This window comes from Rhinatrema bivittatum, chromosome 3 (genome assembly GCF_901001135.1).
Source record: "Rhinatrema bivittatum chromosome 3, aRhiBiv1.1, whole genome shotgun sequence".
NCBI lineage: Eukaryota > Metazoa > Chordata > Amphibia > Gymnophiona > Rhinatrematidae > Rhinatrema > Rhinatrema bivittatum.
The window spans coordinates 584,278,608-584,301,760 of NC_042617.1; the positions used below are offsets into that span (position 1 = coordinate 584,278,608).

Here is a 23,153-nt window from a genome sequence, read left to right on the forward strand (position 1 = left end):
GTTTATGAGCTTTTGAATCTTCTTCGGGATGGGAAAAGCACTAGGTGGACCCCGGAGACCTTCCAGGACTGGGTTCACTCCCTCACTGTCGGAATCTTCCAGCAAGGGTCTCACCCCCAATTCCTCAAGCACCTGGGGAATAAGGGAGCGCAATTTCTCCCTCTTAAACAGCCAGACTAAGTGGGGGTCATCCCCTTCCGCCCTAGGTTCTACTGGATCCTGGTCGTCGTCGCCCGTATCTACATCTGAGGGACCTCACCCTGATCTGCAGCGGTGTCCCTCGGGGGCGGAGTGGAGTTGTTCCCCTGCTGGTTGACTGCACCCGCTAGATCCTCCCGAGCCAAAATTGCCCGGGACAGACGACCATCAGTTAGCAGATGGGGAAGCTTGGGAACTCCCACGCTCCCATCCTGGGCTCTATGCTTCGTGAGCTTCCAAGCCAGAAATGCTTCATGCATGATCAGCACAAATTCCAGTGAAAATCCCCCCGGTCCCACCTCGTCACTGCTAGAATCAGTGTCCGTGTCTCTCGATTCCTCTGGTCTCTGAGTCCGCGCAGTGGGGGAGGGTCATCCTGGGAGACCTTTTCCACAGGGTGCACAGTGGGGGTTGGGCTCCTTCCGTTAGACCCAGCCGCTGAGCCTGACCAGCGCACAGACTTTTTAGGTTTGGTCCTCTTGTCTGAGGCCCCTTCCCCACCCAGTGGACAGTCCATGCACAGTGACAGGCGGTCTAAATAAGCTGACCATACCCCAAAAGCCTTACAGGGTTCCACCAGAGGAGTTTCTGCCATGTTCCTCCCAAAAAGCGGCATATAACTCCCCCCCCCCCCCCCGGAAGAAAACAGGTGCTGCCACCGAGCCCTGATGACCCCCCCCCCACCAAAAACGCCATGAAAATCAGCCCCAGGAACACTGGGGAGCCACGTGGGAGGTCGAAAAATCAAAATCAAAATGACCGCTACGATAAAAATAGCTCCGGAGCCAGCAGTAAAAATGAGGCAGGGAGCCTAAAACCATCCTCTGAGGTTCTTAGCAGGGCTGAAACACTCTCCCCTCCTCTTCAGGGGTCTGCCTGGCTCTGCACCACCAGGCAGACTGATTTACCCCGGGAGCCGCAGTGAACACTGAGCTTTTATTTTGTTTGTTTTTTTAACACACAAAAACTTTAGCTTCTAGTAACAGAAAAAAATAAAGCCTAAGCTAAGAATAATAGAAAAAAAAATCCCCAAAGGGGCTACTTCCCTGTATCGCAGACACTGAGGGGGAGCCTTCAGGTCGCTGAGGGAGCCAGTCCCCTGGCTATCAGGGGGCCCGGAACCACACAGGATAGCACCACTAGGAATGCCCGGCTGTTCCTGAGGGATAGCCCAGACACTGAACCTAGCACCTCAGGGAGCAGGTATACACGACCACCACTTGCTAGAGTCAGAGAAATACTGATGAGCTGCATGTTTATTTATTTTTTATTTATTTATTTGTGTTTTTCTATACCGGCATTCACGGAAGTTCGTATCATGTCGGTTTACATAAAACAAGGGGTGAGCAATACATTATAACGTACATAGCTAAAACGTAAGAGTATACATTACAAAAGTATAACAAGTGCATAGAAGAAAAAGTTACAATAAAACAGGGGTTATTCTAACTGGGATTAGAGTTAGAGGAGAGATAAAAAGTTTAACAAGAAGTAAAACCTTGTAGTGATTGGTTGGTATTGTCTGTTTCAGTTTAATAGAAGATGCTCAGTGTTGCTGCATTTGATGGAAGTGAATCATTAAGGGTCCGGAAATGCTTTCATGAACAGCCATGTTTTAAGTCTCTTCCTGAAGGTTGGAAGACATGGTTCCTGTCGTAATTCTAAGGGGATTGAGTTCCATAGTGGGGGACCTGCTGTGGAGAAGGCCCGATCTCTCAATGTTATATGCTGGGTAGTATTGTTGTGAGGTACTTGTAGATATTCTCTATATGCTTCTCTGATGGGTCTGTTGGAGGAGTGTTTTTTGAGAGCTATTTGTAGATGGAGTGGAGCCAGTCCATGGATATTTTTGTAGATTGTGGTGAGGGACTTATGAATTATTCTGTAGTGGATTGGTAACCAGTGAAGGTCTTTGAGGACTGGTGTAATGTGATCTCTTCTCCTTTTGTTTGTTAGAATTCTTGCTGCCGTGTTCTGTATCATTTGGAGAGGTTTAGTGTGCATGTGGCACATTTGGGATACCAGTGCCTCGAATCTTTGCTCTCTGACTCCATCTGCTGGTGGGACTGCATAACCCACTGGTCTGGACTGATCTGGGTATGTACAGGAACTTGGATTTGGTGTCAAACAGTTCTGGTTATATTTCAATGTACCTCCTCCCCTTGCTTCTTTGCTATCTTTCACCCACTATATAGGTGCCAACAGTAGACCAAGTCATCCACACCATTGTCCAAACTAAATTCTGGTGAGCTGCTGGGTTCAATATTTCATACCTTACTGCAATTGGCAGACGCCTAAATTATTAAATATTTCAATTAAAACCACAAGAGAGGTTTAAGCAGCCACACATATACTTGGAGAAGTGAGAGTACCTGCAGCCTTAGTATAAAACACTGAACCCTAAAACATGCCACAATGGACATCAGCATAGGACAAGGTAAAGAGGAGTTTCTTCTGCACTGGCTGATTACTCTTTCATGGGATTTTTGTTTTCAAATAATGACTACTAAAAAAATCTCCTACTCATTCTGCACAATTTCTCAGAATGAAACAAATCAAGCACAAACAGTAGAAAAAAAAGCAGGATTTTAAATATAATCACTTTTTGCATGCTCTTCCTTGGAAACTCAGTTTAGAAAACCAAAACCTGAAATCACTTACGTTTGCCATATTCCTAATGTCACAGAAGCCAACCAGAGAAGCCCAACAATGAAGAATTTGGGCAAATAGAAAGTGAGGCATTTTCTCTCTCCCTGTGAGGGGGCAAAGAATTAATATGAATTTACAGGAAATTAAGCTAACCAAATGTATTAATAACAGTTAAGCACCCCATCACACATTCAGTCCAATTTACCAATCTAAATGTTACAGCAACACACACACACACACTTATTATGACATTATGTGCACATATGTTGGATTTCAGTAATTGTTTGAGTTGTTTGCATGTACGAGAGTGCAAGGGAAGAATGGTATTAAATAGAGAGGCCAGTCATGCAGATGGCAGATAGGTATGCATTCCTCGTTAATGCTATCTCCTCTTCATATCTAGGTTTGTTCACGGCAAAGGTTTTCCAAACTCTGATCACAAACCCAAGACTTCGGGGAACCCACCCGTGCCATTACCAGATACTCAACATACTGCCAGCAATGGGAAATGGAGGCATGCTATGTGATCTTCTCCCTAAAACAATTCTGCCCCAAACCACGTGATTTTATCACAATTTTGGCTTTGTTTTTACAATAAAAACTAACAGGTTCAATTTCCAAAGAAATCTGGGAGGTGACAAATTATTTGGATGATCTGCAACTACATAAAAAAATACCAAAAACTCTAAAATTACATCTGACGTCTGAAGATGATTTTGAAGACTCTTCTATTATAATAGTATTTATTGTTGGTCCAATGAAAAGCGTCACAACCTAAGGGTCCAGCTTTCTCAAGAGCCAATACAGCTACAACTCCTTCTAAAAACGAGTGTGAATTTTTTTGTATATCCACTGATCATAATACGAGTTTAGATTCTTGTTAGCAGGCACTATTGCACACTACTTTTCTCCAAAGCTTCACGATTATATTGGCTGAAGTCCTTTAGTCATAAGCAAATGCATAGCAAAAATACATACAAAATTTTTTTTAAAACCATTGCATGCAATTAAAGCCAGGGAAGAAAGTAACCATGAGCACTGGGCATCATAGCCTATCAGAAAGGAGAAATTACTACTTACCTGATAATTTCCTTTTCTTTAGTTCAGACAGGTGGATCCAGAACCAGTGGGTTATACACCTCTACCAGTAGATGGAAATGGAGCAAGCTGATGTCACGGTATATATACCCCTGCACTGACAGCAGCCCACCAGTATTCTCTGCAAAAGTCAACTGTGGACGAACTAACCAAACTTGATTATTAACACATAGCCAATAGGAAAACACTGAGCTCTGACAGAGTGTAACAACACTAGTCTACAGACTGGAGCAACACTTACCAGTAACCCCTGGAACACGCAGTCACGCTGGAGGACAATAGCGCAACCATCCGGCAATCAAGGGCCCGAAGGTGGACCCACCTGCCCTTATTAAAGAAAAGGAAATTATCAGGTAAGTAGTAATTTCTCTCTTAGCATATGGATCAGTGGATCCAGAACCAATGGAATGTACCAAAGCTACTCCCGAACAGGGCAGGAGGCTTCCCACAGTCTGATTAACACCACATGTGCAATGGTTGTGTCCTCCCGGATGTGCACATTCATGCAGTAATGCCTGGAAAAAAAGCGTCACAGCTTGGCAAATGTCGACGGGAGACAAAAAATGTAATCTCCGCCCATGACACTGCCTGAGCCCTACTGGAATGAGCCCTCAATTAACCAGGTAATGGCCGCTCAGCATCCACCTGTGCAGCTATGACCACCTCATTAATGCAATGGGCTACTGTAGCCTGCCCTGTTTACTCCCCCGTGGAGAACAAACAGGTGATCCGTCAGGTTTGGAAACCTCCAAATACTGCAAGATATGCCTTGACATCCAAGGGCAGTAACAAGCAATATTCTTCCACATCTCTTTCTATGTCCAACGATGGCAAGGAAATTGACTGATACAAGAGAAAATCCAAAACCACTTCTGGTAAAAAAACAAAGGAACAGTATGCAGCTGTATCGCCTCCAGAGTCATCCGTAGAAATGGCTCCCGACAAGACAAGGCCTTCAGTTCAGAAACTCTACGTGCCAAACAAATTGCTAAAAGAAACACTGTTTTCAAGGTCAGTAACCTCAAGGAAAGGCTACGCATAAGACGAAAAGTGGGGCCTGCCAAAAAATCCAAAACTAAATTAAGATTCCGCAAAGGCACCAGCATCCGCAAGGGAGGACAAAGATGCTTCACTCCTTTTGATAAATGGGCCACATCTGGATGCACTGACAAGGGTCCACCATTCACATGACCTCGAAAACAGGCAGGAGTCTCCATCTGTACCTTTAATGAATTAAGGGTCAACCCTTTACTCAATCCATCCTGCAAAAAATTCCAAAATGAACGGTATCTTAACCGAATAAGGCAGAAGCCCTCGATCTTCACACCGAGCCTCAAGCACTTGTCAAACTCGCACATAGGCTAAGGAAGTAGAGAACTTTCTCACTCATAGCAAGGTGGCAATCACCACCACCACAAAATATCCACACTTCAGTAAATCAAGTCCTCTCAAGACAGATATTCGGAAAGAACAGGCCCCTGCCGAAGCAGATTCCTGTGAGCCAGAAATTGGAGAGTTCACCAGGAGCCTTCGCAAATCTGTATACCACAATCTTCTGGGCCATTGTGGTGCCACCAGAAACACCATCCCCGTCTCTTGATCCTCCGAATCATTCTGCCCAACATGGGCCACGGTAGAAAGGCATGCAGTAGTTTCCCTCCAGTCACACCTGCACAAGGGCATCGATGCTGAAGGAATTTTGATCTCTCCTGCGACTGAAGAAGCAATAAACTTTTGCATTGCGAGAAGTTGCCAGCAGGTCCAGAATCGGTAGGCCTCAGTGGTCCACTCTGAGTTGGAATGCCTCACTGACAACCCTCATTCTCCTGGATCCAGACTCTGGCTGCTGAGAAGTTAGCTTGTACATTGTCTTTTCCCGCAATGTGCGAGGCTGAGATCTCCTGAAGATGCACTTCCACCCATTCCATAAGTCGGGCTATTTCCTGCAACACTTGCTGGCTCTTGGTTTCTCCCTGGTGATTGATATAAGTCACTGCTATTGCATTGTCCGATATTATCCAGACCACTCAACCCTGAAATCAGATGCCAATTCACAAGCAAGCCAACTTGACGGCACGGACTTCCAGCCAACTGATACTCCAGAGAGACTCTTCTGTACTGCAGCACCCTTGTTCTGTCAGCTCCTAACAATGAGCTCCCCAACCCTGGAAGCTCGCATCAGTAGTGAGTACTAGCTAGTCCGGTGATCTTGGGGAAACCCCCTTTTTTTAGATGATCCACTTGCAACCACCATTGCAGGTGAATACTGGTTTCCATCGGTAGGTGGAACCAAATCGAATAGTCCTGGAGAGTGTGGGCTCCAAAGAGCTAGCAGAGTGCACTGAAGGGGGTGCATATGCACCCTTGCCCATAGTACCACTGCCAGAATTGCCGCCATCAATCCGAGTACCTGTAGATAAGACCATAAGAACATAAGAAAATGCCATACTGGGTCAGACCAAGGGTCCATCAAGCCCAGCATCCTGTTTCCAACAGTGGCCAACCAGGCCATAAGAACCTGGCAAGTACCCAAAAACTAAGTCTATTCCATGTAACCATTGCTAATGGCAGTGGCTATTCTCTAAGTGAACTTAATAGCAGGTAATGGACTTCTCCTCCAAGAACTTATCCAATCCTTTTTTAAACACAGCTATACTAACTGCACGAACCACATTCTCTGGCAACAAATTCCAGAGTTTAATTGTGCGTTGAGTAAAAAAGAACTTTCTCCGATTAGTTTTAAATGTGCCCCATGCTAACTTCATGGAGTGTCCCCTAGTCTTTCTACTATCCGAAAGAGTAAATAACCGATTCACATCTACCCGTTCTAGACCTCTCATGATTTTAAACACCTCTATCATATCCCCCCTCAGTCGTCTCTTCTCCAAGCTGAAAAGTCCTAACCTCTTTAGTCTTTCCTCATAGGGGAGTTGTTCCATTCCCCTTATCATTTTGGTAGCCCTTCTCTGTACCTTCTCCATCGCAATTATATCTTTTTTGAGATGCGGCGACCAGAATTGTACACAGTATTCAAGGTGCGGTCTCACCATGGAGCGATACAGAGGCATTATGACATTTTCCGTTTTATTCATCATTCCTTTTCTAATAATTCCCAACATTCTGTTTGCTTTTTTGACTGCCGCAGCACACTGAACTGACGATTTCAATGTGTTATCCACTATGACACCTAGATCTCTTTCTTGGGTTGTAGCACCTAATATGGAACCCAACATCGTGTAATTATAGCATGGGTTATTTTTCCCTATATGCATCACCTTGCACTTATCCACATTAAATTTCATCTGCCATTTGGATGCCCAATTTTCCAGTCTCACAAGGTCTTCCTGCAATTTATCACAATCTGCTTGTGATTTAACTACTCTGAACAATTTTGTGTCATCTGCAAATTTGATTATCTCACTCGTCGTATTTCTTTCCAGATCATTTATAAATATATTGAACAGTAAGGGTCCCAATACAGATCCCTGAGGCACTCCACTGTCCACTCCCTTCCACTGAGAAAATTGCCCATTTAATCCTACTCTCTGTTTCCTGTCTTTTAGCCAGTTTGCAATCCACGAAAGGACATCACCACCTATCCCATGACTTTTTACTTTTCCTAGAAGCCTCTCATGAGGAACTTTGTCAAACGCCTTCTGAAAATCCAAGTATACTATATCTACCGGTTCACCTTTATCCACATGTTTATTAACTCCTTCAAAAAAGTGAAGCAGATTTGTGAGGCAAGACTTGCCCTGGGTAAAGCCATGCTGACTTTGTTCCATTAAACCATGTCTTTCTATATGTTCTGTGATTTTGATGTTTAGAACACTTTCCACTATTTTTCCTGGCACTGAAGTCAGGCTAACCGGTCTGTAGTTTCCCGGATCGCCCCTGGAGCCCTTTTTAAATATTGGGGTTACATTTGCTATCCTCCAGTCTTCAGGTACAATGGATGATTTTAATGATAAGTTACAAATTTTTACTAATAGGTCTGAAATTTCATTTTTTAGTTCCTTCAGAACTCTGGGGTGTATACCATCCGGTCCAGGTGATTTACTACTCTTCAGTTTGTCAATCAGGCCTACCACATCTTCTAGGTTCACCGTGATTTGATTCAGTCCATCTGAATCATTACCCATGAAAACCTTCTCCATTACGGGTACCTCCCCAACATCCTCTTCAGTAAACACCGAAGCAAAGAAATCATTTAATCTTTCCGCGATGGCCTTATCTTCTCTAAGTGCCCCTTTAAGCCCTCGATCATCTAACGGTCCAACTGACTCCCTCACAGGCTTTCTGCTTCGGATATATTTAAAAAAGTTTTTACTGTGAGTTTTTGCCTCTACAGCCAACTTCTTTTCAAATTCTCTCTTAGCTTGTCTTATCAATGTCTTACATTTAACTTGCCAATGTTTATGCTTTATCCTATTTTCTTCTGTTGGATCCTTCTTCCAATTTTTGAATGAAGATCTTTTGGCTAAAATAGCTTCTTTCACCTCCCCTTTTAACCATGCCGGTAATCGTTTTGCCTTCTTTCCACCTTTCTTAATGTGTGGAATACATCTGGACTGTGCTTCTAGAATGGTATTTTTTAACAATGACCACGCCTCTTGGACATTTTTTTACTTTTGTAGCTGCTCCTTTCAGTTTTTTTCTAACAATTTTTCTCATTTTATCAAAGTTTCCCTTTTGAAAGTTTAGCACGAGAGCCTTGGATTTGCACACTGTTCCTTTTCCAGTCATTAAATCAAATTTGATCATATTATGATCACTATTGCCAAGCGGCCCCACCACCGTTATCTCTCTCACCAAGTCCTGTGCTCCACTGAGAATTAGATCTAAAATTGCTCCCTCTCTCGTCGGTTCCTGAACCAATTGCTCCATAAAGCTATCAATTGCTCCATAAAGCTATCATTTATTCCATCCAGGAACGTTATCTCTCTAGCGTGACCCGATGATACATTTACCCAGTCTATATTGGTTTGCCTTTTGGTTTGGCCACCATGTCCAGAACCATTTCCAAGGTTATGATGGTGGTGGCAGGCATATAGCGTTCGTGAACAGTCACACCTGAGCCATTAGTTTCTGAATACAGCCTTCTGCCAGGAACACTCTGTCCTGCTTCATGCCGAACCGAACACAGAGATAATCTAAGGACTGGGATGGCTGAAGATTGTTCTTGGCCAGGTTCACCACCCAATCCAGCTCCTGCAACAAGGAAGTTACCTTGTGCGTGATCCGAAGACTCTCTTTTAGACTCTTGGCTTGAATCAGCCAATTGTCTAAGAACAGGTGAATCAGAATCCCATCCTTTCTTAACTCTGCCGCCACCACCACCATCATAACCTTGGAAATGGTTCTGGACATGGTGGCCAAACCAAAAGGCATGGCTTGAAACTGATAATGTCATCCAAAAACTGTGAAATGCAGAAATAGTTGATGCTCAAGCTGGAAGGGAATATGAATATATTTCTCTGACAAGTCCAGAAACATCAGAAACTCTTCCAACTGAACTGCCATTATCACTAAGTGTAAGGTTTCTATGCAAAAACGAGACACCCGCAAATGACAGTTGATCCCCTTGAGATCTAGGATGGGGCAAAAAGAGCCCTCCTCCTTGGGCACAACATATAAATGGACTATCGGCCCACATTTTCATGTGACATGGCACTGGAACCACAGCCTACAGGCTGAGGAGCTTTGACAATGTACACGCCTCTGCCTGTCTCTTCTGCGGAGAGTTGCAGAAAAGACACCATGAAAACGTCCGGATAAACACTGAGAAGCTGCAAGGCTTATCCTCAGCACCAGGTGTGCGAGAATCTGCAGCCTGCAATTCTGAACTGCTAAGCTTGGCCCGGGGCTTGCACCTGAGGTCCATACCAAAACCAGGGGTGTCGATCCTGCACCCACTGAACTACCTTTCCCTGCTCAGGAAACAGTTAGGGGATCCCCAATATCAGGTGATACCTCTGACTGCTTTTTTTTTTTTTTTTTTTATTCCTGCATCAAGATGGGAGGAACCAGGCTTAGCAAAATCAGGCGGAAGTAATTCTCCCTGAGCCTCCAAACAGTGCTGACACAAGTTAGAAAGAACACCAGGATGAAACGCCCGAATACGGCAAGCAGCACAAAGGGCAAGACACTTGGGCTTTTTTGCTATTGGCACCATCAGGTTGTCAGTACGCTCTAAGAGGTGTCTGATAACAGTGCGCCCAGCTGTGTTAGTATTGTAAAAAACAGGCACCCAAAATTTATGTGCCCAAAAATCAGGTGAGCATCACAGTGTTCCGATAAGCGCATAAAACTGAGCTCCCACCAGGACGTTCAGACAGTAAGTGAAAATAAGTGCATGCATGTGTGTGCATAACTAAGTGCCCAGGCTGGCACCCCTACGTGCCCAACAGTACTGGATGCACAGCTGGGCGCACAAGCACAAAGAGACGTAACTTAATAGGGTAGTCTAATGCGCAAGAAAAACCACACGAAAACACCACTGCAGCCTACCAAGTGGCGGACTCTGGCCTGAGAGCAGGGCCTAGCCACAAAGGCTGCTCAACCCGCCAAGCTGCCCACATCATCCTGGGAGGCGGGAACGAATGTTGGATCGGAGCGTCGAGCAAGGAAACTGGAGGGGAAAGACCTACTTCTCTCTCTTCCTTTTTTTTTAATTACCTGAGCTCAGCCCATCCAGCTGAGTACAAAATCGATCTCTGGCTGCAAGGGCAAGGGCTCAGGTTCCTGTGCCCGCTTGCCTTTCAGCTTTTTTTTTTTTTAAACAGCTAAGCCCACCCCAGTGCAAAACCAGCTACCAGACCCAAGGCACTCATCTGAGGGAGGGATCCAAGGATATCACCTCAGGAATTTTCAAATGAGGGAGGGATCATAAGGTATCACCACAGGAGAGCAGGGCGAATAATTTTCCTTCTTTTCTTCTCCTTTACATGTTTAAGCAATCCCCAGTAAGGAGATGCACGTCCACCATGTGCTGGAAACAGAATACTAGCAGGCTGATGTCGGTGCAGGGGTGTGTATACATACATACATACATATATACACCGTGCTCCGTCTCCATCTGCTGGTAGAGGTGCATAACCCACTGGTTCTGGATCCATCTGTCCGTATGCTAAAAAATGAGTGGTTATGGTCGGCCAGCCTTTCTTCAGTTAAGCGAAGAGTTAAATGGTCTTTACCTACCTGTACCCGGATCCCATGGTAGACACAAAGCCAGAAAAGCAGTAATGCACATAGGAAAAGGGACTGAAAAAGGTCATCTAACATTCCAGGAATCCAACTGCTCACCAAGAAGGAAAGAGGGAAAAACGGATCTGCCATGGAGAGAAGAAACACAGTATTAGCCAGAGACACCACGTCAAGCTCAAAACCAAGCAAAAGATAAAACACTTTATGCCCTGCCAATAATAAAAGGTCAGATCTCTTCAATGGCTGCATGCTGTGATCATTCAGTGGGATCCTGAGGGATACCATTTTGCTAAGAAGAATAAACGTAAAAGTACCAAGCAGTGGCCAGTGATAGGCAACACAATATTTTAGTACAGAGAAATGGCTCTGTGTACCAGATTCCTTTGCTCCTGGGTGTATCTGAGAGGCTCAGATACACACACCCTTTCAGGCCCTTTCAGCCTCCCTCTAAAGCATGGAGGGATGCAGAGACCATGCTGAGGAAATTCCCTCCAATGGTTGTAAATCAAGGCCATGAAAGGAAGTTCTCACCAATCCAATCTCTCTCTTTGCTCGTCAGCTTCCTCCAGTCTCTGGGGCCTCCAACTCCATTGGAACCTACCCCAACTAGTTCTATAGTATTAAAAGCCTCAATTCAGAAGTACTCGGAGTTATCTACTCATTTTTTTCCTTCTTCCCTTCTGTCTTCTGAGAGGCATGGACTGTAGATCCTTCCCATGAAATCCAGCATGAAAGCACTCTTGAGCCAACCAGTAGATGTTGCTGTTGAGCAACAGCTGGGACTCTCTCTGCTGTGGATTATGTATGTTGCCTTCCCTGGATTTCCAGCCCCGGGAATTAAACACACAGGTCTCCAGCAGAGAATTGCACAATGTTGCTACCGGGCCAGCCAGCAGGCCAGTGTTTAAAGAAAGCTAGGTTACCTTTCTTTGATATGTGGCTACAGAGAGCCCCAGGGCCTGTGGTAACAGTGGGTTGCTAACAAAAAATACTCAACAGGAGGCGGCCAGGAGGATGGCGGGTAAAAGACAGAAATGAATGGAGTCGATGTACCCACACTGCTAATTTTCTGTACAGTATTTTTTTTATGTCTTTAATGATTTTCCATAGCACAAATCTCTTCATTTTCATGTTGTGAAGATTTCAGGAGAAACACACAAGAGTTGCATACCATTGTAAAGCAGCAGCAGAGGCAGGAGGATGGACATCCACTTTTGCTCAATTCCCCAGTCCCTCATGGAGAATTTTCGGAGAGAGTGAGCAAACAGGCACTGGAATTCAAGATAATGAATCAGAAAACATCTCTCTACCCCAAATTACCACATATTTCAGATAAGATCAGTTACTGTGCACTGTGCCATGTGCTGTAGCAGGATTGAGGTTACTGGAGCACAACATGGAAGAAGCAAATTAAGATCATGCTCTCAGCTAGTGGCCCAACACTAGAGATCTGTACGCCACGCCCTGCATACAGGGAAGCCCCAAATTAGTTCATTCAGTTAGCTGACTAAGGCCCAGACTATTTCTGTTCAACATAGGACCCAAGTCTTCAGGGTTACAGTGTGGTGAAAAAGACTCTTCCCACATGGGAATTCAATTTTTTTTTTATATACCACCTGTAAGATTTAACATTTTCAATTGCTCCTAAAAAATGGAGAATCAAACCAAGACCAGAAGGATTTCTGTCTTTTTACAAGAATATTGCTTCTCAATGGCTGCTAATCCAATTCAAGAGGGTTCTCCAAAATGCAGTTAAAACTGTTGGTATCTTCCTGAATTAACGAAAAAAACTAGAGATTCTGGGGCTTGAGATACAGGCTTGCTGGTGAACATCAGGCAGTATAGGCTCTGCTGTTCTGCAACAACATATTACAAAGAGTTTGCTCTTTTACATCAATCAACTGAACTACCAGTGGGGGAAAAAAAAGCAGCACCACCAATCACACTCACCGTGACCATGAAAGTGAGAACCACAAATACAAAGCGGAACCAAATCTCCATTTGTGAGAACGATGGGTTGTAGGTTTTCCACTGCAACACACAGGAAGGGCAGAGTTTTACACTCTTTTCTCAATGTAAGTCATAGACTGCTCTTCAGATTTGTTTTCCCCCACCTCCTAGTCACACACACCATTCTGAAATTTTTTATTTTTTAAAAACTTAACCAGCCATGAAACCTCTGCACCTAGCAGCCTCTCCTCCCCTTCCTTGCCCCAGGGCAGTTCAGGCAGAGCATGCTGGGAAATCCGGTATTATTTCCTCAATGTATTAGCAACCTTCCCCCAATACTCCTCTCCCGCTAGCAAATGTCAGCCTGGGAGGAAGGAGCGAGGAAGCAGGGAGAACGTCAAAAATAACAGGGTCACAGAAGTTAAGCTTCAAAGAAAGCCAATGCCCATGACATATGACCATCTTCAGCTGAGCGTCCAGCAGCAGACCTTACTGGCCAGAAAGCGGCAAAAATCCGCCACCTTGGTGGAAGAAAGCACAAAGCAGGTTTCAGCATCAGTTTTGTGTTTTTTTTTAATTTTGCATTCTTCGTGTTTTATGGCCTTTGCTGTTCATGCATGGGATGGTGTTTTTAATCCTAGTAATCAAAATACTAATGTCACACAAATTATTAATGTATAAAAAAAACCCCAAAACATATCCATGGGAGGTATGGAGTTATTTTTATCAAATGATGAACTTACTGCGAAGTTTAGCTCTTTGATGGGGTAACTCAGACTTTTTAAATCCTCAAAGCCGACCATGACCTGGTACTGTGTGTAATTGAGGTAGCCAAGATGGGCCACAATAATTTCTGCACATTTCTGTAGAAACACACACCATGAAAGTCAGTAGTCACAGCCCCCCCAAATACCACAATCAGAAACAAAACAGGGTGGAAATGTAGGGAGACAGTACACAATCAAACACCCAGTTTATTTGTAATTGTAACAGTTACAAGAAATGTTGTGCAGGAATGACTCCGAGGACCAACAGCATGGTTGTGATATAGAGAGGAGGCACTGTATGAAGATCCTGCCCTGGAGGGACAGGGAGAGGACTAGAACCATGGAGGCCGAACGTCCATTTATGACCCCGCCTGTGACTGACACTGCAGTAAGATCCGATGCAAGTGTTGGGTGAGGCCGTGTCGAGTCCAAACAGCCCATTCTCCCCGCCCTTAAGACCTTCATCGCAATACAATTCAAATGATGCCATGGTTGGGGATGAGTAGTGTTAAAGTGGACAGATAAGACCACACTAGTGATGCCTGACTTCTTCAGACAGGTTGGAATAAAACACAGAATATGACAGCAGATGAGGTCTATAAGGGTCATCCAGTTTGCTGCTTCCTTCCTGGAGCGGTGCCACAGACTCCGGCTGATCTCAGGCTTTCCCTGTACTTCTTCTATTCCTGGGTTTTCTACAATTGTTACTGATTTTTGCCTTTACCACCTTCACCTGAAAGTCGTTCCCTGATTCCACCACCCTTTCTGGGAAGAAATATTTCCTAGAATTGTTCTAGAATTTCCTTTCCTCTGAAAAAGATTTGCTTCCTGTGCACAATTTACACCTGAGTTACTAAACGTAAGATTCTCAGAACAACTCACTGACTAAAGACGTGAAAGCTAACATGATGTTTTAATTAGCCGTATTCTTTGCCTTATGTACTAGATCAATTTTAATAGGTACTAGACAATTTCACCTGAGAGATATCAATGCCTGTAACCAATCTTTGTTTGTTTGTTGAGTTATAATTATGACCGTCATTCTATAAACCGTTGTGATCTATACATGGAACCAAGGTATATAAAATGTCCAGATAGACAGATGTCTACCATGTCCCTCCTGTCGAGTATACATACTTAGGTCTCTGAGACATCATTGTAATGGACCTCCAGACTCATTACCACTAAGCTCTGGGTGAACTTCTTTTAACTAGGAACAGTGTAGGTCGGTGAGTGGAGGGAGTGCCACTCCCTTTGCGGGTGCTGGAACGGCCGTCCCTCCCCCCGTGGTAAGGATTTATAAGAAGCGCTCTACTGAGAGCTTTGGGGACATGTAGTTCATTTTGGAGTTATAGGAGGTGTGAGGAGTTTTTTTCCAGAGTTGAATTTTTGAGGCCTTCCTTTTTAGTCTCAGGCAAAAAAAATCTGCCCTGCCTATCCACTCCCTGCTGGATAAGGACAGTATCCTGGATTGAGTTTTGGGATTTTTCAGAGATTTTTATTTGTAAGAAGCCTGGTGAGACCCCTGGGTACTGCTTGGAGGGAGCCCCAGGTTAGGGAAGATCTGCCCTTCTGCTTCCTCAAGGGGGATAGAGGACTGGCAGTGACCCAAAGGATCTTCTGATGTTACTAAATTGGTCTTTGGGTGAAGGAAAATGTTGCGATCAGGGAGGAAGGTTTTGGCTGCCCCTCTTCCTACCCTACCAAGGAACAACTGGAGCTGCTTGTTCCTGAGAGGATCCCTTCCATCAGGAAAGAAAGACAGAAATGAGGGGGGGGGGGGGGGGGAAATCACATTCAGCTTGAAGTTTTCTAATAAAACCTTTTATTTTCTATACTAAGGAGATCAACAGGAGCAGACACTGGGCCCTCAACATGAGGATGAACAGCAAGACCAGCAAACATTTGACAAACAGAATTCCTCATCCAAGTTGGCATCCCTTGGTCTCCTCACCAATATACTGGAATGGTTTGCCACAGGATTCGTTTGCTTATTCAAGTACTCACTTTCCAGATATTTCCCTATAAGACTTTGGGTCAGTTTTACAGCGAAGTGTCAACTATTTACAACGACCAAGGCAGGCCCATTCCTTACATTCAAGCCATGCAAACATCTGCAGCAACTTGTACTAAATACAGTATTAAACAGGGAAGAGCTTACTCGCTGGCAGTTCAGTATCCTTGTCCGATTGTGCTCCTGGTTTTTGATGAAGGAAACGGTAGCATCATTTGTTACGCCATGGATTTTAACCACCAAGGTAAAGTTCTTTTGGATGTTGGAATCTGGCACAGGAGAGGAAAGAAGGAGCTTGCTAATAATGCACACAATCAGAATAACGCATACAAGGAGAGGAAAGCAAGTTTGCTTACCTGTAAACAGGATTCACCATAGAGAGCAGGATGAATCAACCATAATGTGTTGATGACATCTGACAGCACCAACATGGACCCTGCACTCAAAGCTCAGTAAGTGTCATACTCTCAGCAGACCCACTATATGGAAAATGTTCCTCCATTCTGGACAGGAAAGGTCCCAACCTACATCTTCAGACTTCAGAGCTTAAGGAGGCAAAGAAATTCTTCACCAGTTTTGACAACTAGCCTCCCACTGACTGAAGGACCCTCTGCGCTGGGGTTGGAAAAACATACTCTGCAAAAAACCAGATCAGTTCACCCGCACTAAGGGCTGCTTACACTGATAGGTGCTGAGGAGCTCGGCATCATAGTGGCTCTAACTGTAGAAGCGGCCAGCACCAAGGGCACTCTGACTGGTGCTGGGTTTGATGGCTAACACCGGTAACACCTTCTGCACCGTAGCCCTGCCACTCAAACTTATGCATCGATGTGGTCTGCTCTTAGGAATCCAAAGGAGCCTTAGCATGCCATGCTGACTGTGCCCTGGAATGTGTGTTCTGCGCCAGTGATCCAGATAAAATAGATGGCTCGGCGCCATGGGGGATCTTCTGCGCCAAAAGAACCTACATTGACGAAGCTATCTCCTGCCTCGGCATTGAAGTCAGGCTTGCTCTGGCGATGCCCTGCTCCAGTAGCGCTGATCTTTTCTTTAGCGCCATGGGAGACAGACTCGCAAGGGATCCCTTGCATCGTTTAGTTACTCTTCTCTGTGCCTCTACCAGCTTTTATCTTCCAGAAGCATTACTGCTGGGCCCTCACGGACATCTGACCACAGCTGTATCACTCTGAGTCGTCATGATCTGGGCCCAGGCAGCAAAAGCAGACAGAAATGCCTATCTGTAATGTACATATGACACCCAGAAATGCAGGCCTTAAAAGCACTGATTGCTGTCTTGGGCATTTTCATTATTCTTTTTTTATTTTATTTCTTTTAAAGTACTACAAAGTTTGGATGAGGGACTACTGAGGCAACACCAAAAAGTAGAAAGCTGCAACAAGGCAGATTAGGCCAACTAGAAAGCTGAAATTTTTATGTATGTTTTATAATAAACTGCTTTTTTAGTCTGTACCAGTTATGCGGTATATAAATTTAATAAATATACAAACATGAATAGAGACTGGGAACACATCTGTGCAGTAGCTCAGATAAAGTAAGACACGGCAGCAGGTGTGCACGGAAATTTCTGCACATGCTCTGAGAGCTGGATCTGTGTCAGTGCTGTCAGATGCTACCACCCACACTTTATGGCCAATTCATTCTCATTCGATGAAAAATTAAACACAGAAACAGAACCATGCAGGTAACAGATTCCAGTTTCAGGATTGTAGGAAACCGTGTTTACTGCAGAGTAATTGTCTACATGCTGGTTTTGGCTCGGTGTCTTTCAGATCCATGCAGGCGAATGGGGTTGTGGCATACAGTGGGGCAATGAGATTACATTCCACCTACAGCCGGATTAGTTGAGTTTATACAGCTCAATTCTCTTTCCTAGTAACTAAGGTGAAGTTATGCTAGTGGTTAGAGCAATGGTCTGAGAACCTGGAAAGTTACAATTCAAATCCCATTGAAGCCTCCATTGTCTCAGGTATTAAACTTAGACTTCGTAAGACCTCCAACACACCTGAATAACAACTCGCCTTGAGCACAGATTTGGAAAGGCATTTAATTAAATCCAAGTCCAGGCAGAACTCATATCTTTTATAAATTAAAAAAATATATGATTTTTCAGGTGGGTAGTGCAAGGAGGAGACAAAGGCTAAGAATTTTAAGTGGGCGGGCAGAATCCTGACAACTGCTGGCAGCTACTAAACAAAACTATTAATTTCTTTTAAAACTGGTTACATGAATTTTCAAATAGAGTCATCAAGATAAACGTGAGAAGAAAAATTTCAGGCTGATATAAGAAATAGTAAAATAATACAAAGAATGCCATACAATATGGAAAGATTTAACAATCAAGTCCACCAGTTATCAGGTGGAACCTGAGAACACAACCCAAGAAAAGAAATAAACCGATATTCTAAGCAAAGACTCAGCAACTAACTCCCAGGCTACTTGTCTTTAGAAGACCAGCATAAGTTTTGGGTTATAAAATGTTAGAAGAGTGAGCACCTCCACATACTACTCTCAAGGGAGATTTGTTTTTGAAAGCCCACAAACGTTCGGAGGATGCCATGCCCCTCTCGGGTAAGGTTTACTTTCTGCCAGCATTGGGTAAAGAGGGGTAAAAAGATCCAGTGACAGTTTGGAACCAAGTCTGCAGAAGAGCAATGACCTCTCCTGCTAGCATTTGTCTTGGAGGAAGAGAAAGATATTTTTCAAATACTTTTCCTTTCACCATACGACACTGAATACCTTCAGACGGAATCCCCCCTCTGTATGTCATGTACTTTAGATGTTTTCTTGAGGTTTTGCTTTACAGTTTGTTTTTGTTTTCTGTGCATTCAATTTTTTTTTTAAAGAAATAACTTGTGTAGCAAGAATTCTTGTGTAAATTTAAAATGCTGAATTAAAAGAAAAAAAAAAAAGAACGAGCAGCTTGAGAATGCAGAGGCTGAAAGCAAAGGGATATCAGCAGGCGCTAGCAGATATCTAAAGTTCAATAAAAGCATTGATTAGTCAATAGTCTATTTCTGAATCTAAGACTGGAAAAGATGGACGGTCGCAATCTCAAGGTGAAGTGTGAGTGTGAAGGTAACTGTCAGGTACCCTTAGTGTTGACCACCGTGACAGCAGCTGAACTAAGTCACTGATTCTGGGACATAGACCTCGGTGTCTTGTGTCACAGAGCACAGGATCTTGTGGGGGGTTTTTTTTTTTTAATGTTTCAGTCCAGCCCCTGTCAGAGTGGTTAGTGGATGACAATTACATGCACCCCAACACAGGCTGAACCAGCCACCTTTGGAGTTTAAATTTAATCAGGACGGCGGCTGAGAGAGAGGCAAGGACTTGCCTGGAAACCGGAGAAACTATCTGCTGCAGAATCGGTACAGCTGCGCTTGATTCTGGGAGCCCTTACCCGTGACCAGAGAAGGGATCAGAACCCCGCCCCCCGATGCTCCTGACGTCAGCGGAAGGAACCCATGCGCCCATAAAACCGGCGCAGGAGCGGCGCACCGCCAAGCCATGCGCCCTAAGGGGCGTGCCGGCTTGGTCCGGCTTAGTCCGGAGAAGGACGGGGCTCTCCTCACGAATCATATCAGTTCGCCATAGAGGGAGAGAGAGATCCATGACGGTGCCTTGAGAGGGTGAATCGTCGTTTGCTCCGTTCCAGTTTCTTATAGTCTGTTTGTTTTTGGAGTTTCTTTTCACGATGCCTCATAAAAGGAAAGGCAAAGTCCGGGTCTATCCACCAGATCCGAACCCTGCTGCCGGACAACGACTGATTTCCGATTTCGCCCTCCAACCACAGCAATTAGGGGCATCAGTCCCCGCTGGTGAGCAGGCGAAAGGAGAGCCTTACTCACCTGGGGAACTTTCACTGAGCCCCCCCGAGTATAGAACACCACCGAGAACTTTGCCTCTAACAGCCGACCGAGGAGACGAGGTACAACCTGATAATGTCATCAGATGCAGCTCGCTGGGTGGCCCAGACGTCGGCCGTATGAGTAGAGGGGAGGGAGTTATTCCAGATCCCCAGGAGGTTGAAACATCGGGAGAAGGAGTAAGAACGAGAGTAGTAACCCCCAGAACATCGGGTGAAGCTGATGGAAACATCGGACTTGGGGTAAGGAACCCTCCCCGGCAATTGAATAAACCGGCGGTGATAACCCTAGAGAATATCTGGGAACTTGTAGCAGGAATGTCCCTCAAATTAGATATTCAGACTCAAAAACTGGACGAGATTGTAGTTAAGGTCGGGACACTTGAGACGGACACAAAAACTAAATTTATTGAGCAAGATAACTCTATAAAGAAAATACTTGAGGATATAGAAAGCCTACAGAGTGCGAATGCCGCAATAGTCTTAGATAAAATATCATTTTGAGAAGGCTTGAGTCTATTGAAAATTATATGAGGCACCTAAATCTAAGACTGTTAAATTTTCCCGTTATAGCTGGGGAAATACCCCTATTGTCATTTAAGAAATATGCAACTGAGGTATTAAAAATTTCAAGTGAAAGGATACCCCCTATAAAAAAACTTTTCTTTTTACCTAAGAGAACCAGTACACCGTTAACGCTCCCTTTACAGTCAGATTTTCAGAATCGGACAGATTATCTGGAAAACTCTAATGTTGAAATAATGGACCGTGCGGTTCTTTTTGTTACATTTTTTGATGAAATGGCGGTATCACTGATAATGAAGAGTTACTTTAAGAATATAAATGTTTCCTATCAAGGGGGTCTGGGCCGAGTATACCCAGACCTAGCAAAATCTACGCAGCAGCGTAGAAAAGAATTCTTATCTTTGAAAGCCGAAACTATAGCACTTGGGGGTAGTTTTAAGTTGCGCTAACCTTGTAAATGCATAATCCAACTAGTCAGGAATACTTATGGTTTTTTTTTACCGGAACAGTTGAGGGTCTTTATTTCTGGGAGGAGACTTCCTGAAGAAGGATAACGGGTATAGATAATATATCTGTGGTTAAAGTACCAATTTGAAAATGCTTATGTTATATACTCCTTGTGAACTTAGTTTCTGCTCTCTTCCTGATTTCCTATGTAATAAGAGATTGAGATAATGATATTTGGTGTTTAATTGCAGGCTTTTAGCCTTGATTATTTGTTTAAAACATCTCTGTATTTCCTATACAAATGTTTATTTGTATATTTTGCAAAATGATATAAATAAAAAATTTAAAAAAAAAAAAATTTAATCAGGACAATGCAATACTGGGCGCTGGCCATAGCACACAGCTCAACCTGCGCCTGGACGCGTGCCCAGAATCCCCGATGCAAAATGGGGGTTGCGCGTCGCTAATAGCGCTCATCACGTGTAAATTCATGCTGATGAGGCCATTAGCTACTTCCCCTCAATGAAGAAAAAATAAATAAAGTGACCCCGACACGCACATTTTTACTCTCCAAAATTAATGCCTGCCCTGGAGCAGTGTACAGAAAAGCAGAAAATACTTTCCGTACTTCCTCCAACTTAATATTGTGGCTATATTAAGTCAGAAGAAGAGAAAAAGTAGAACTGTCCAAAAAAAGAAAAAAAACTTTAACAAAAAAAAAAGCGTGTCTGTGGTCAGGTTATGAAAAGAGAGGCTCAATTAACGAGCATCCATTTTCCTAACCCACTGACAGCCACCTCTCCTGGGTGCACTATCGGCGCACAATTTCCCCCAGTGCCACCTCCTTTTTACCGTGGCAGCCCATTTGCTTATTGCACTGGGTGCCCTGGAGAGGTTGATCGGCGTGCTGAAGGAGAGCGGGCACTCAATCATATTACATCGGCCTGAACGTGCAGATGTGTCAGGGGCAGAAGCTCCAAAAGGTTGTTGGAGGAGGAGGGGCTCCATATCTAGATCCTAGATTCAACACAAACAACTTATTGTGACCCCTCCCATGCCTCGGTCTAGTAGGGCTATCATCACATATGCTCCCGTCAGCAATTCTACAACTCCAGGCCTTCTGCTAAGTGCAAAACAAGACCGTGGAGACTCTTACCATCGGACTGGTCCAGCAGGACGACACAGGTCAGCCATAGCTGCTGATTGTAGCCTGTCACAGGCGGGGACTGCAACATAAACGGCCTAATCTGAAACGTAAGCAAACGTCAACAAGGCAGTCTTTGAAATAAAGAATCAAGCACATGTATGAGTTTTTGACTTGTCTGTCAGAGCTGGAACAATGTTATACTTGCTTGTCTGGTAACATATGAATGATCTTAATGATGAAGCTAGACTCTTTGGTGCATGCATTTGCACTTATACTGCATTATTTATGTGTTAATAAAAAGTTTCAATTCAAATCAAATGCAATCTTCACTTGCTCACTTCACTTTCAATCAGTGTTCCCTGGCCCCACTAGTTTGGAAGACCTATTTCTCTGTATTTGCTGTCAAGACCACATCTGGAGTTTTCGTTTCTTTTTATTGACAAAATATAAATAATTTAAGAAAAATTAACCAATTGTGTTAGGAGTGACATTTGCTGGTGCTAGACAGCATGAGCTTCAATCCTCAGTGTGCTGTTCCCACACCAAAACAGCTTCCTGTGCAGAGCGTTACAATGAGAAGGGAGAGGGTAACAATTTCAGAGAGGGAAAGAGCAAGTTTGCTTACCGTATGTGTCTGGGACGTCCCTCCCATCCCGTAGGTGGCAGAGCTCTCAAAGTAAAGTCTTAAGTCTTGCTGTAGTGTGCGCCTGCTTGGCACCTCCCCCTCCCCTGGGAAGAGTCTCCTCAGTCCGTGATAAAGCAAGGAGATAGTGCAAGACTGTCTGGGGAGGTGGGAGGGTCAGCATGGCTAATTCATCTTCTATCTACAGAAAACACTGTTTATGGTAAGCGAACTTGCTCTTTTCAGGTAGATAAGCAGGATGAATTAGCCATGTTGTCTGGGAGTCCCCAGCTAGCAACTTGAGCTTTACTGTTTGTTAAGTGTTGTATGCTTTGACTGCTCAAGTTGCCAAGGTATATTGCTTCCAGTCCTTGTTGACAGGAAATATATTCAGGAGGTGCTCGCTGTTAGAATTTGTTTGCCCATGGATGCATCTGTTGCAGCGAGTTTGTCTAGGCCGCTACCGCTCTCAATGGTGAGCTTTTGGCGAAGTTGTAAGCTGTTCTGAGCGCCACTGGTAGCAGAATTGGATGCAATTTGTGATCCAAGAGAACAAAGTTCTTTTTGATACCGGTAAGCCTGGTGCGTTCGGATTGAAGGAGAAGAAGAGTTGAGAATGTCTGGAATCAGAGGCAGTACGTTGT

General features: G+C 44.2%; 1 protein-coding gene across 5 annotated transcripts in view; it reads right to left on the bottom strand.

Annotated features, from left to right (window-relative positions):
- TMEM181 (transmembrane protein 181) overlaps window positions 1-23,153 on the bottom strand; it is a 150,142-nt gene that overhangs the window by 49,966 nt on the left and 77,023 nt on the right. For all 5 annotated transcript variants that reach the window (XM_029596646.1, XM_029596645.1, XM_029596647.1 and 2 more), the window contains exons 4-10: window positions 21,897-21,987; window positions 16,030-16,151; window positions 13,845-13,964; window positions 13,102-13,182; window positions 12,323-12,422; window positions 11,146-11,276; window positions 2,860-2,951 (exon numbers count right to left, since the gene is read on the bottom strand). In XM_029596646.1, the coding sequence (XP_029452506.1) occupies window positions 2,860-2,951; window positions 11,146-11,276; window positions 12,323-12,422; window positions 13,102-13,182; window positions 13,845-13,964; window positions 16,030-16,151; window positions 21,897-21,987 (737 nt within the window). The remainder of the gene's footprint in view (window positions 1-2,859; window positions 2,952-11,145; window positions 11,277-12,322; window positions 12,423-13,101; window positions 13,183-13,844; window positions 13,965-16,029; window positions 16,152-21,896; window positions 21,988-23,153) is intronic.